The 14,511-nt window shown below is 41.2% G+C and overlaps 2 protein-coding genes across 3 annotated transcripts; both read right to left on the reverse strand.

The window, feature by feature from the left end:
* Window positions 1–1,780: 1,780 nt before the first annotated feature.
* Window positions 1,781–3,043, reverse strand: LOC120724490 (ras-related C3 botulinum toxin substrate 2-like). Its single transcript, XM_040016682.1, has 4 exons — window positions 2,969–3,043; window positions 2,776–2,850; window positions 2,218–2,377; window positions 1,781–1,911 (listed from the first exon to the last, which is right to left on the reverse strand). Exons 1-4 carry the CDS (start codon window positions 3,041–3,043, stop codon window positions 1,781–1,783), a joined length of 441 nt encoding a protein of 146 aa, XP_039872616.1.
* On the reverse strand, window positions 2,928–9,927 carry LOC120724495 (somatostatin receptor type 3-like). 2 transcript variants are annotated; one of them, XM_040016687.1, is made up of 2 exons: window positions 9,027–9,927; window positions 2,928–3,068 (listed from the first exon to the last, which is right to left on the reverse strand). In XM_040016687.1, the coding sequence occupies exons 1-2, from the start codon at window positions 9,801–9,803 to the stop codon at window positions 3,048–3,050; spliced, it is 798 nt and encodes a 265-aa protein (XP_039872621.1). In that variant the 5' UTR covers window positions 9,804–9,927; the 3' UTR covers window positions 2,928–3,047. The 2 variants fall into 2 exon arrangements, with proteins under 2 accessions (XP_039872621.1, XP_039872619.1); XM_040016685.1 differs by lacking the exon at window positions 2,928–3,068 and adding an exon at window positions 3,491–3,620.
* Window positions 9,928–14,511: the final 4,584 nt, after the last annotated feature.

The raw sequence follows: 14,511 nt of genomic DNA on the forward strand, positions 1-14,511 counted from the left end.
AACTGAGAAAAGTCAAGCGTGCAGCTGCCAAGATGCCACTTGCCACCAGTTTGGCCATATTTCAGAGCTGCAACATCACTGGAGTGCCCAAGAGCACAAGGTGTCCAATACTCAGAGACATGGCCAAGGTAAGAAAGGCTGAAAGACGACCACCACTGAACAAGACACACAAGCTGAAACGTCAAGACTGGGCCAAGAAATATCTCAAGACTGGTTTTTCTAAGGTTTTATGGACTGATGAAATGAGAGTGAGTCTTGATGGGCCAGATGGATGGGCCCGTGGCTGGATTGGTAAAGGGCAGAGAGCTCCAGTCCGACTCAGACGCCAGCAAGGTGGAGGTGGAGTACTGGTTTGGGCTGGTATCATCAAAGATGAGCTTGTGGGGCCTTTTCGGGTTGAGGATGGAGTCAAGCTCAACTCCCAGTCCTACTGCCAGTTTCTGGAAGACACCTTCTTCAAGCAGTGGTACAGGAAGAAGTCTGCATCCTTCAAGAAAAACATGATTTTCATGCAGGACAATGCTCCATCACACGCGTCCAAGTACTCCACAGCGTGGCTGGCAAGAAAGGGTATAAAAGAAGAAAAACTAATGACATGGCCACCTTGTTCACCTGATCTGAACCCCATTGAGAACCTGTGGTCCATCATCAAATGTGAGATTTACAAGGAGGGAAAACAGTACACCTCTCTGAACAGTGTCTGGGAGGCTGTGGTTGCTGCTGCACGCAATGTTGATGGTGAACAGATCAAAACACTGACAGAATCCATGGATGGCAGGCTTTTGAGTGTCCTTGCAAAGAAAGGTGGCTATATTGGTCGCTGATTTGTTTTTGTTTTGTTTTTGAATGTCAGAAATGTATATTTGTGAATGTGGAGACGTTATATTGGTGTCACTGGTAAAAATAAATAATTGAAATGGGTATATATTTGTTTTTTGTTAAGTTGCCTAATAATTATGCACAGTAATAGTCACCTGCACACACAGATATCCCCCTAAAATAGCTAAAACTAAAAACAAACTAAAAACTACTTCCAAAAACATTCAGCTTTGATATTAATGAGTTTTTTGGGTTCATTGAGAACATGGTTGTTGTTCAATAATAACATTATTCCTCAAAAATACAACTTGCCTAATAATTCTGCACTCCCTGTAGACATCTACCTTTTCGGAACCATGATAACAGGGTTCTTGCTGTTCGGAGTTGGCTTGGCCCTGGCTTATCAAGGAAAGCGGAATCGACTTTTCAAAACCCCACAAGGCTGCCCGCTATGATGGAAATGATGGGATGGGTCGTGACTTCTCAAAATGGGCTCATTGAACGCAGCACGGATAAGATCTTGGAGAAGCTCACGGCAGTCTCTGCTCTCTGAGTACACGATTGATAACATCTCAGAGAAGCTCTCCAACGGGAGATCGAGAGACCAGTGACGGACTGTTAGACCAACTGTGAAATTGACATGCAGTTGTTCGCACTAAAGGAAAACCACCATCATTTCATGCAGCTACCATATCGGTGTCAGCTGTGGTCTCAAGGCTGGAGCTGATACATATATATGTTCGGGGGGGGGTCCAATTTCACTGCAGATGTAAACATTGCATGTGACAAATAAAAGGCTTGATTGAATAGCTTCAGACTTATATTCAAAGAAAAGAAAATAAGCCCTCGAACCTCTACTCTATGTGTTCATTTAATGAGCGAGCTAACTTTGTTTCTCTCTTCTCTCAAATTTCTAATCTGTCTTCCTCCTCTTCCTCTGTGTTTTATTAAGTCATACCGTTTACAGCAGCGAGCAGGGCTTCTTCTTGACCTTGGCGGGCTGAGGGCAGGGGACGGCACGAATGGCCTCATCAAACACAGTCTTCAGACCACGCTGGGTCAAGGCTGAGCACTCCAGGTATTTGACTGCATCTATACATGCGAAGACACATATACATTAATAAAAGAAGAGAAAGAACTACAAAGACAAAGTAAAAGAAGAAAGGTTTGCTGGTAGTGGAGAAGAATAAGTTCAACTTTCAAAGAACACTATAGTCAACTACAGGTACTATACTTTTACTGTGATGCCAGGAAATGAGGGGAATAACAAAAATTTGCAGAGGCAGTCAGTCTACAAAGTTCTCTAGCATCTTCATCTGCTAGTTTCATATCTTCACTGGTGAGGAGAGCTTCAAATCTTAAAGTGCTTTTCAAGCAAATAAAGTAAGAGTGACTGACCTATCTGCTTAGCCAGAGCTAGGCCCTGTGGATAGGTGATAGGCGCCAGCTTCTTGTCCTTCAGTTTCTCAATGGTATCCTTTTCATCCCTCAGATCCAGCTTAGTGCCAACCAGGATGATGGGCGTGGAGGGGCAGTGGTGACGGACCTCAGGGTACCACTGGCAGAATACAGAGTAAAGGAAAACTAAATAAGAGGCAAGAAAGGGGAACACGCAAAATCAAGGAACGTGTTAGAGGCAAAAAACAGAATCAAAGGTGGAGGGAGGTGAAGCTCTGATGCCAGGTGTTACAGAAAGGTGGATGAAGGCATGAAAAACAAATGATATGCTGTAGCTATTAAAGATGAGAGAAATACATCATCCAACTTTCACCCACAGCATCAATCATTCATTCACATCAATTATTAGACCTGTTTAGGCTTTTTCTCCATTTTGTAATCCAAGTACCTATTATTTTTCTCTATAATAAATTACTGCTTTTGTTCCGTTTGTTCTTTTTTACATTTTGTTCCTTGGCAGCTGAGAGACAGGCCTCATAAAAAACAGCCAAAACTCACCTTAGCTCTGACGTTCTCATAGGATGCCGGGCTAACCAGGGAGAAGCAGATTAGGAAAACATCCTGGATGGAGAGACAAGGAGACAAGAATTAGAATAGCTGCTGCAGTTTTAATTAGCTGACATGTTATATAAGTTCTGTCTGTGTAACTTTATGTCCATTAGTTATTGTGTGTGCATGTGTGAGTCTGTACGGAGCGGAGCCTGTCATAATCTTCCTGTCCAGCTGTATCCCAGAGGCCCAGGTTGACCGGCTTGCTGTCCACCATTACATTAGCTGAATATTTGTCGAATCTGTGGGGAGAGTAGAGAAGGTCAGCGATCAGCCAACAAGTCATAGGCAACCTTTCATTTCATTGGTTATTCATTCATTCAACAATCTTTCAATTCACTGATTGTTTAACCAGTGAAACTCCTGTAATGGAGAAAAAAACAGGACCATACTTGAAATACCACTGTTCACAAAAACATTAACCAACAACATTACTTTGGTTAGTTTGACACAAAAGCCATGCTAACCATGTCTAGTAAGAGAGAATAATACATAATAAGGCAGGGCTGCCCCCGTGTGGTCTCATAGTGGAATAACAGTTTAATTTCTCAATTTTAAAAACTTGAGAAATTTCATCCAAAATGTATTCAGGCTCAAATGAAACTGATAACACAAATGTTTGCAGACACAGATGTTTTTTTTAAAGAAAAAAAGAGACTAGTGTACCAGATTAATCCTGTTTTATGGCCTGTCCGAGGTCTACCCCGCCCTTTGCCTAATGACAGCTGGGATGGGCTTCAGCCTACTTAATGACCCAGTAGTTAAAAAGATGGATGGATAGATGGATGGATTTCCTGAAATAGAAAAGTCACTGAAATAACGTAAACTGTCAAACATAGAACAACTATGACAAACAGTCAACACTATCTGAGATCCTGCTGGTGGTTAGGGAGGATATACGTGATTCTGTTTGTTGTTTAAACATATTTATAGAGTTAAGAGTTCAGATTGCTGGAAGAACAACATTCACACAGTCTGATTGCTGTTTTTCTCCCAAAATGTAGAAACACCTGCTAACCATGGCACACTCTGCTTTTCCATTAGGTCTGTGCAAATACTACTTAAGTACACTCATCCTCCTGTGCCATTAGTGATATTAACAGAGTGTAGTCCATTTACGTTGGACTTCAGCATCTATGCATATGTTGGCAGATTTTCTGAGTAATGTAAGTTTAGGAGGACGTCACTGTGGAGAGGAGTGAGGTTCTTTTTTTTAAACAAAAATAACCGAGACAGAGTTTTAGTGTGGAAGGAGCCATTATGTTCCCAAAGTTCAATTATGTGTCCCACAGATGCAGCAACATGATTCACAATGAGTCAACATGAGCAATGTTAATCATGACTGCAAAAAGATTAGCAACTGTGAAAGTGGGAGATGAAAAGTTATAACCTTGTTTACATATAAACAAGTTACAGTAACAGTGTATACACACACTCATGCAGATACCGATCAGGCATAACATTATGACCACAGGCCACAGGTCCCCCTTTTGATACCAAAACAGCCCTGAAGCATGGACTCCACTGGAGCCCTGAAGGTGTGCTGTATCTGCAAATAAGATTCTAGCAACAGATCCTTTAAGTTCTGGAAGTTGCGAGGTGGGGCCTCGGAGCTTCTCAACCTTAAACATGTTGTTGTACTCTTTAAACCAGTCCTGAAACATGTTTGCGTTGCTGAAAGAGGGCACAGCTATAGAGGCCATGTATTTCTGTTGCTCCGTGGTTCAGTTCTGATGCTCATGTGCCCATTTTTGGTGCTTTCATGAATGTACAGAGGTCAGCACGGGCACCCTGACTGGTCTGCAGCTATGCAGCCTCATGCGCTGCACATGACCCTGTTGCTGGTTCACCACTGCTTTTCAACCTGTTTATAATGAACAGAAGAAAGCTGGCTTACAGTTTTTTTTAATTGGTTTGGCGCAGTTTTCACAAGCAATTGGTACATTTTCAAAACTCTTAGTACTTATATCACAACAGATCATCAAAAGTGCACGTTTTTCAAACATTTCAGCATATTTTCAATTGTGTCAGTACAATACACATTATGACAAAATATCCTTTTCACTACACAAAATAAGTGTTTCATCTAAATAAGTTTTGTTCACAGTTACTGCCTTTCATAATGTTATCACTATCAAATTTTTGATTTGCATCTCTTATTATTCAGTTTAATACATTTGTCTATCATTTAATTCAACTGATCTTAATGTTTAATCAATGAATCCTTCATTATGTCCATGGATTTTCAACTTGACTGATTGTTGTCTGGTCATTTGTAAGTTACACATTGCTGCAAGAGCTTTCAATCTAGAAATACTAATTGCTAATTGTTTCCCCCTGATGATCACAATTAGTTACCATATAAGTAGAACTGTGTTTGAGGCTTTGCACTGTTCAAATATGGAGCAGGATAGACTCGTAGGGAGAGGAAACCTTCATCGAAGAGGTGGTGGTGCTCCTTGACAGAGAGGTGGTCTTCAGAGAAATGTAGGCAGAAGACAATGCACCATCGTCTCTAATGAAGTCCGGGCCATCATTGTTGACCATGTGGTTAACAGAGGCTTTACCATGGCTGAGGCTGCCAGGTTGGTACAGCCTAATTTACAAAGGTCAACTGTCAGCTCTATCATCAGAACTTTTCGCCAAGAAAACCGGTATGTCTGCTATAGCAACTTCACTTCTAAAATATAGTACTCTATTGTATAGATGAACAACATGTAATTGTCAGTTTACAGTAATGTAATTTGTAATACTTCAATATTCACAGTATATGATTGTCCTCAGAATTAACAGGAGACAACCTGGTGGTGGTCGCCCACGTGTTTTGACTGACCAGCAGGTGTTGGCTGTGGTGGAAATGGTCAGGGCAAGGAATGACATACGGCTGTCTGAAATCAAACAGGCTATTGAGAACAGCAATGACATGTGCCATCAATTAGCCTTCCAACAATTGCCCGGCTTTTGAAGAAGCACCAGGTTTCCATGAAACACATTTACTTGGTTCCTTTTGAGAGGAACAATGTCCGGGTGAAACAACTGCGTTCAGAATATATTCAGGTACAACACTAAACTGGCATGCAATTACTCTAACAGTACTGACAACTATTAGTTGTAAAAAAAATAATAATAAATTATCATTTTAGAGGGTGATGGAGCTGGACGCTGCTGTGAATCATCACAAGTATATTCTTGTTGATGAGGCCGGTTTCAATCTGGCAAAAACCAGAGGTGTGGACTCGAGTCACATGACTTGGACTCGAGTCAGACTCGAGTCATTAATTTTATGACTTTAGACTTGACTTGAAAAAATGTTCTAAGACTTGTGACTTGACTTGGACTTTTATACCAATGACCTGGGACTTGAATTCGACTTGAACCGGTTTACTTGAAAAGACTTGATATTTTACCCCAAATATAAAATTTAACATGCATATTATATAGAGATTGAAAATGTGACGTCATTCACGGGTAGAACCGCAAAGGATTCTGAGAACTCGTGGCAAGCGGTACTAGCGCACGCTGGCTTTCAATTGAAATCAGTTATACAGCGATAAAAAGAAACACAAAAATGTCAAGAAGCCGTTGTATTATTAACTGCAATAGCCGGTCGCATGACAGCCACGGGAAGCCGACGGGTAAAGAGATCGGTTGTTATCGGATTACGTCGTTGAAGAGAAATTGTTCGAGCCATGTTTCCAAAGTAACAAAGAGGCGACGGATGGCCTGGATTGCAGCCATTCAAAGATCAAATATAACGTCCCAGAACACTCCAGCTCACAGGTTAGTCTGCTCCAAGCATTCCCACAAAGGTCAGTCTGCTGTAGTAGTTAATGCGTCATTTTCATAACACAATTGGTGATATAGGTTACAAGCAAGTCTGGCGCTGAACAGAAATTGTCGCTCCTTTGTTTATTGTGCATAAATAGTAAATTGTCCTGACACAACATTGCGTTTCGCTTCTGTTATTATGGTACATTGACAAAAACATATACTTTTATTCACAGGGTAAAACAGTTGTTTTGTATCACTAATTGCCCAGTACGATTACAGTATTATTGTCACTGCTACATTTCTGTAATGCTACCAGAAATTATTTCCACTGCTAATTAATTACCGTTGAGCTCAAAGGTCCTATTAATAAACGGTTAACGAATGTGTATTTATGACGACGATTTGTGAGACTGGTAAACTTATGATACGTACGATGGTCTTTACTTTCTACACTGTGCATTTCAAGGTCCTGCACCCATCCGTCGGTAAACTGTACCTGGGCTTGTTGCAGTGACCGGAAGTTACTAAACTTCACGAGTGTATGCACTCACAAGAACCGTATAATTATAAATATGCTACGATGAGATAGCTGACTTCATCTAACTAGCAAATGTTTTCCAGGCTACGTTGGTGATGCAGTTTTTTTTAATATGTATGATATTTTTGTCATGCGATTTTAAAGCCAGTCCTACAAGCGCATCCAAGAATAACATGCGGCTTATCTCAGAACTGTTGGTGAAAATTATTCTTGGAGCTAGGTTTAATTGAGCTGCATTTTAAAGAGGTGCAATTTCACAATTTGTGTATATTTTCTAAGTTCACAATTTTGTCATGTGTTGAGAAAAACACAGATTTAAAAATTACATGGTCTAATATTTACATTTAGCATATAACTGCAACATGCTTTTTTTCTTGTGTTTTTTTTTTTTTTTTTTTTTTTAAAGACTCGAAAGGACTTGAAATTCAAAATTTCAGACTTGTGACTTTACTCGGACTTTTACACCAGTGACTTGAGACTCGACTCTGACTTGCCTGACATTACTTGAGACTTGACTTGAGACTTGCAAAACAATGACTTGGTCCCACCTCTGGCAAAAACTAGACGCAGAGGACATAACCTTATTGGACAAAGGGCTACCATCCAAGTCCCTGGACAACGTGGGGGAAACATCTCAATGTGTGCAGCTATATCTGAAGATGGTGTGGTAGGCTGTAGACCAGTTCTAGGGTCATACAACACTGAACACCTGATAGTTTGTTTGGGTTTTTTGTTATGCCTGAACATAAGTGTAATATTTGCTGTGTAAAGTTTTACAGTTCAGTTACACTCATTCATCACCAAGGACAATTTGAAACGCTTACCTTGTATTATTTGCTCCTGAATGAAATGATTGGTAAAAGTACTAAGTTGAAAAAAGATCTTACTGTTTTGTTTGGGTGATTAAAGCAAATGCTCTCAGAATATATCACAATGATCATATGTTCTGCAACAATGATTAAGTGGAATGAAAATATGTGCAAATACAATGAAATCATGACATCGTATTTGAAAGAATGACTAGTGGTGTTTCAAATGTGAGTTTTGTACTGAGAGATTTGAAAATGTACACTTTAGTTATGAAAATGGTACCAAACCAATTAAAAAAAACTGTAAAGTGAGGATGGCTGTTATAACCCTGGCTCTCACAGGTTCAGCTGCCGCCCATTTCTCCTGAGGAGCCAGTGTATAGCTGGATACAAGCTTGTGGAGAGCTTCTCGGTGTACGCCAGTGTCAGTACTGTGGTGACCTTAGGTGTTTGTTTCCCAGCCTGCAGAGGCTTGTGTAGTGATGTGCTTTGACGTATTTGACGATGAGTTTAGCGCTGTGTTTGAGCTAGTAGTGAGCAGCCAGTGCCCTATGTGAGAGTGAAGTTTTTCTTTGATTAACCATTTCTTGTCTTTTCAGCAGATTCTAGTCTGTTGACATCCTTTGTTGGAGTGATATAACAGTATAGTTGACTCGTTATCTCTCCCCTGAGCTTATCATTGTTAATCCCCTCATCCCCTAGCCCTTTCCTGAGGGTGTAAGAGTGGCCTTAAAGGAAATGGCTTTTTTTAGATAGTGGATGAACAGTTAATTGTCAATCATAAAATGTCAATCAAGTAGATCAACATTAGTTGACTGAAGCCACAATACTCTTAAAACAGTTTGCAGCTGAAATCGGTTTACTTGCGGATTCTAGTTTGATTTAAGTTGGCCATGACACTAATGCTGCGGTGTTTTAATCAACAATAAAAGGCTCCTACTTCACTATTGCCCATCTGAGTTAGACTATGTAATATTTTTAGAAAAGAGCATTGAATAGACTACACTTTTTCAAAAATGTCTCCAACTTCCTCCTTTATCTTAAAAACTCAAATTATTTCAGTGTTACTCTAAAAGTCATACCTTGATGACGATCAGCAGGTAGCACAAGCATATGACCAGCAGGGGGCAGAAGAATCCAACAGTGCACGTGTAGACAATAAACGATGTCTTCCACACTTCTGCTGGTTCAGGCCACACGATGCTGCAGTTCCCATCATCCTTCAGCACGTCCGCGAACACCACTACCAGCAGCACCACCACAAAGGACCCCGCCCAAACGGTGCCACTGATAGCCTTAGCCATGTGGGGGCGCCGCCACCAAGAAGAGCGGATGGGATGCACCACAGCCAGGTATCCGTCCACTGACATCACAGTTAGACAAAAGATGCTGGTAAACTGGTTGATGGCATCCACTGTCATAACCACTCGGCACATCAGAGAGCCGAAAGGCCACGAGAGCAAAGCGTTCTGTACCGCCAAGAAGGGTAGGCCCAGCATGAAAAGCTCATCTGCAATGGCTAGATTGAGGATGTAGATGTTTGTGACTGACTCGTGTTTTATGTAGTTGACAACAACATGGATGACCAGAGTGTTTCCCACCAAGCCAACGACACAAACGATGCAATAAATGAGTGGGATGAAGATTCCAGCCAAGCCAGGGAGGGATCCTGGTTTACTTTTGGTGCAATTTTGACAGGAGCTGTTAAGGAGAAACGAAGTGTCATCTTGGTTGAAGCTGTGAAGCGGTTCGGAGGGAGTAGAAAGGAGCAGGAAATGAGAGTAGGAGGGGGCAGAGGTGTTGCTCCAGGTAGCTGTAGGGACTTCCTGAGGCAGCAAAGCAAACTGGATGAGCTCCATTGAGGCGTTAACGACTATCAGGCAACAGTTGTTGGTAAGCTCACATCAGTAGAAGATCAGCAGCCCTACAGAAAGCAAAGTTAATTAATTTAGCACACTTCATGTGGACATGAAATATAAAGCAATTAATGTATTAAAGGTGTATTCTAACATTTTGGAGATGTCCAGTTAATCAACTCTTCCAACAAATCAGCCGTGTTGGTTGTTTGTTCACTGAAATGTGTCTGTAAAGCTATAAAGTTTGTTCTGGGACCTTTCCTGAGTTCTGTTTTCAGTTTCTGTTCGAGCAGATCTGTTGTTGGAGAAAATGCTTCATCCTTTGTAGCATCCTATACATCAGGGGTCCCCAATCCCAGTCCACGAGGGCCGGTGTCCCTGCAGGTTTTAGATGTGTCCTTGATCCATCACAGCTGATTTAAATGAATAAATTACCTTCTTAACATGTCTTGAAGTTCTCCAGAGGCCTGGTAATGAACTAATCATGTGATTCAGGTGTGTTGACCCAGGGTGAGATCTAAAACCTGCAGGGACACCGGCCCCCGTGGACTGGGATTGGGGAACCCTGCTTTACATGGTGGAATAGACACAGCACACAGTTTGCATGCAATTATACACACTGCAGCAAACTTGTTGCTTAACTTTAAAATGTAAATATAGTACATAATAATAGTTTTTGTCAAAGTATAGAATTTATGTAAAACCCTTAGGAGTAAGAAAGGTGCTAGGTGTTATTTATCTTAGATTAGCACCTGGATTATCATTAATGTAACGTTAATCCAGATCCATGAAACTTCAACTAAACTGCATTATAATTGTGTTTTAGAGTTTTAGAGGAAACATCTAGGCTGACTGTGTAAAGGTAACAGATTTCCCATCACGTCTTAGATTGTTCTTTACTAGTATGGACTTTAAATTATTATTGGATAGACAGCAACTTGGGAAGTCTTGTTACCTTGAGGTTGCCTGGAGACAGCTGGCACTCAAGTGCTGTATTGTTCTTGGTTTCAAGTGGGCAGGAGACTTCTCTGTAAAACTCACAAGTGACATTTTTTTGCATCTAGACAACAATACTATATAACTAGCTAATGTGAGCTTTAGGGGTATTTAAATGTTTTAACAGGCTTCTTTTTGTGTGTGTGTGTGTGTGTGTGTGTGTGTGTGTGTGTGTGTGTGTGTGTGTGTCCCGTTTGGATCTTTAGCCATCAGAATTGTTGTCTTAAGGCCAAGAAAGATGCCAAGTGGATCATCATGGCCTTGCCATATTGGTCCATTTGATTGACCTTTATTATAATTATGAATTTATTTTATTTTCAGTTGCTACAAACGGGACAGACATGACTGGGGGATAGGACAGGGAGAAAGAATGAAAGAAAGAGAGAGAGAGAGAGAGAAAACCAAAGGGGAGAAGAGACGGTGAGAAGGGGGGGAAGAAAGAAAAAACAAAACAAAAACAAACAAAACACCTGGGTCACCTGTATGGAGAGAAAAAACAGAAGAGAAAGCAAACAACGAAGAGCAACATAATAAAAAAAAAACAGCACCATCACAATAAACTAGCTAGCAGTAGATATCAGTAGATACTAAATAATAAACGATATTGTGCAGCACGCAAGATAGACAGCGCACAATGTGCTTTGAGGCAGCAGCCAAGAAAGCTGTAGTCCGTGTCTGTGAATACCCGTGTGTACACCTGTGTGCATACCTGTGTGGATCAGCATGCTTGTATTCATATTGTTCAGTTATGCAATATGGAACTGAACTCTGAGGGTCCACTGAGCCTATCGCGTCTGATTAATTCTGAGGCTGTTGCCCTTTTCTCTGCGGCCTTTGCTAACTCTTTCTGTTATGATGACATCAGTAATGCACCTCTCTCGGTTGATGGCGTAGTCAACTCTTTTATTTCTACATGTTCTTCTATTTTGGACACTGTGGCTCCAGTAAAACGCCGTAAAACCTCTCGCCAACTTTGGCTAAATGAATCCACCTTCGCTCTTAGACGTGAATGTCGTCGAGCTGAGAGGAGATGGAAAAAAGATCAACTTCAGGTGTCCCTTGACATCCTGCATATGAGCCGGTCTAAATTTCAGAAGGCTGCCAAAATGGCAAAAACTTCTTTTTTGTCAAACATTATTGCGACTAATAGTCACAATCCTCGAGTTCTGTTCAAAATCTTTAACTCAGTGGTTAATCCCTGCTCTGATGTTTCGATGGGTGCCTCCCCGGCCCTCTGCGAAAAATTTCTAAATTATTTTATAGATAAAATCTCAGTGTTAAGGGCCCCACATTCTCCGGTAGTAAATCAAGCCCCAGTTTCTGAATGTTCAATGGTTTTTCAACAGTTTGAACCTGTGTCATTCTCGACTTTAAAGGAAATAATTAATACCCTGAGAAGCTCAAATTCTCAAATTAAGGATGCATTGAATACAATCGGGTCCTGTATCTTATTTTTAATGAACTCATCACTGTCATCTGGCTATGTTCCGACTGTCTTTAAACATGCAGTCGTGCAACCTGTTATCAAGAAAAGTAGCCTTGATCATAACACTCTAGCAAATTACAGGCCGATTTCTAAACTCCCCTTCATGTCAAAAGTTTTAGAAAAAATAGTGCTTCAGCAACTACAGACCCACTTAGAGAGAAACGGTATAAGTGATAAATTCCAGTCTGGATTTAGACCGCATCACAGCACCGAAACTGCCCTACTAAGAGTCTTCAATGACCTTCTTCTAATCGCTGACTCTGGGCACTCTGCGGTCTTAGTGCTATTGGATTTGACTTCAGCCTTTGACACGGTTGACCATGATATCCTTTTGGCAAGATTGGAACAAGTAGTAGGCCTTAAAGGAAATGTTCTATCTTGGTTTAAATCATATTTCTCTGAGAGGTCGTTCTCTGTCATGATGGGAAAATATTCCTCTTCTTCTGCCCGTTTTCGCTGTGGTGTGCCCCAGGGCTCGGTATTGGGTCCTGTGTTGTTTTCTCTGTATATGCTGCCCTTGGGCTCCATTTTTGAAAAACATAATGTCTCTTTTCACTGCTATGCTGATGATATTCAAATCTACCTCCACCTGACTGGGGATGTTTCATCTTCACTACATCCTCTGTTTGATTGTCTGAGCGATGTCAAAAACTGGTTATCACGTAACTTTCTTACTTTAAATGAAAAGAAGACAGAAATTATTGTTTTTGATAGAAATATGCCTCTGGGACAACTGACTGGCACATTCGGGCCTGTTGCTAACCACCTCACTGATGCTGCTAAGAATCTTGGAGTTTTCATGGATAGTTCCTTCAAACTAGATAAACAGGTCTCTACAGGTCTCTCTAGATAAACAGGGAGTTTTTCCTTCCCACTGTCGCCAAAGTGCTTGCTCATAGGGGGTCATATGATTGTTGGGTTTTTCTCTGTATCTATGAAGCGCCTTGAGGCGACTTTTGTTGTGATTTGGCGCTATATAAATAAAATTGAATTGAATTGAATACTGTGGTAAAAACCAGCTTTCACCAACTACGCCTAATTTCTAAGGCTAAACCTTACTGTCAATGGAAAATTGTATTTAGTAGTCAGTATAATCTTTTAGTGATATAAGTTTGCATATGGTAGAATACTGCATGTAGTTATTTGTATTAGGAAATATTTAACCATGTATGCTTAGAGGCATATACAGTGGGGCAAAAAAGTATTTAGTCAGCCACCGATTGTGCAAGTTCCCCCACTTAAAATGATGACAGAGGTCAGTAATTTGCACCAGAGGTACACTTCAACTGTGAGAGACAGAATGTGAAAAAAAAATCCATGAATTCACATGGTAGGATTTGTAAAGAATTTATTCGTAAATCAGGGTGGAAAATAAGTATTTGGTCACCTCAAACAAGGAAAATCTCTGGCTCTCACAGACCTGTAACGTCTTCTGTAAGAAGCTTTTCTGTCCCCCACTCGTTACCTGTATGAATGGCACCTGTTTGAACTCATCATCTGTATAAAAGACACCTGTCCACAGCCTCAAACAGTCAGACTCCAAACTCCGCCATGGCCAAGACCAAAGAGCTTTCGAAGGACACCAGGAAAAGTATTGTAGACCTGCACCAGACTGGGAAGAGTGAATCTACAATAGGCAAGCAGCTTGGTGTGAAAAAATCAACTGTGGGAGCAATCATCAGAAAATGGAAGACATACAAGACCACTGATAATCTCCCTCGATCTGGGGCTCCACGCAAGATCTCATCCCGTGGGGTCAAAATGATCATGAGAACGGTGAGCAAAGATCCCAGAACCACACGGGGGGACCTGGTGAATGACCTGCAGAGAGCTGGGACCAAAGTAACAAAGGTCACCATCAGTAACACACTACAACGGCAGGGAATCAAATCCCGCAGTGCCAGACGTGTTCCGCTGCTGAAGCCAGTGCATGTCCAGGCCCGTCTGAAGTTTGCCAGAGAGCACATGGATGATACAGCAGAGGATTGGGAGAATGTCATGTGGTCAGATGAAACCAAAGTAGAACTTTTTGGTATAAACTCAACTCGTCGTGTTTGGAGGAAGAAGAATACTGAGTTGCATCCCAAGAACACCATACCCACTGTGAAGCATGGGGGTGGAAACATCATGCTATGGGGCTGTTTTTTCTGCCAAGGGGACAGGACGACTGATCCGTGTTAAGGACAGAATGAATGGGGCCATGTATCGTGAGATTTTGAGCCAAAACCT

Source organism: Simochromis diagramma, unplaced genomic scaffold, assembly GCF_900408965.1.
Source record: "Simochromis diagramma unplaced genomic scaffold, fSimDia1.1 OVJJ01000724.1, whole genome shotgun sequence".
NCBI classification, from domain to species: Eukaryota; Metazoa; Chordata; class Actinopteri; order Cichliformes; family Cichlidae; genus Simochromis; species Simochromis diagramma.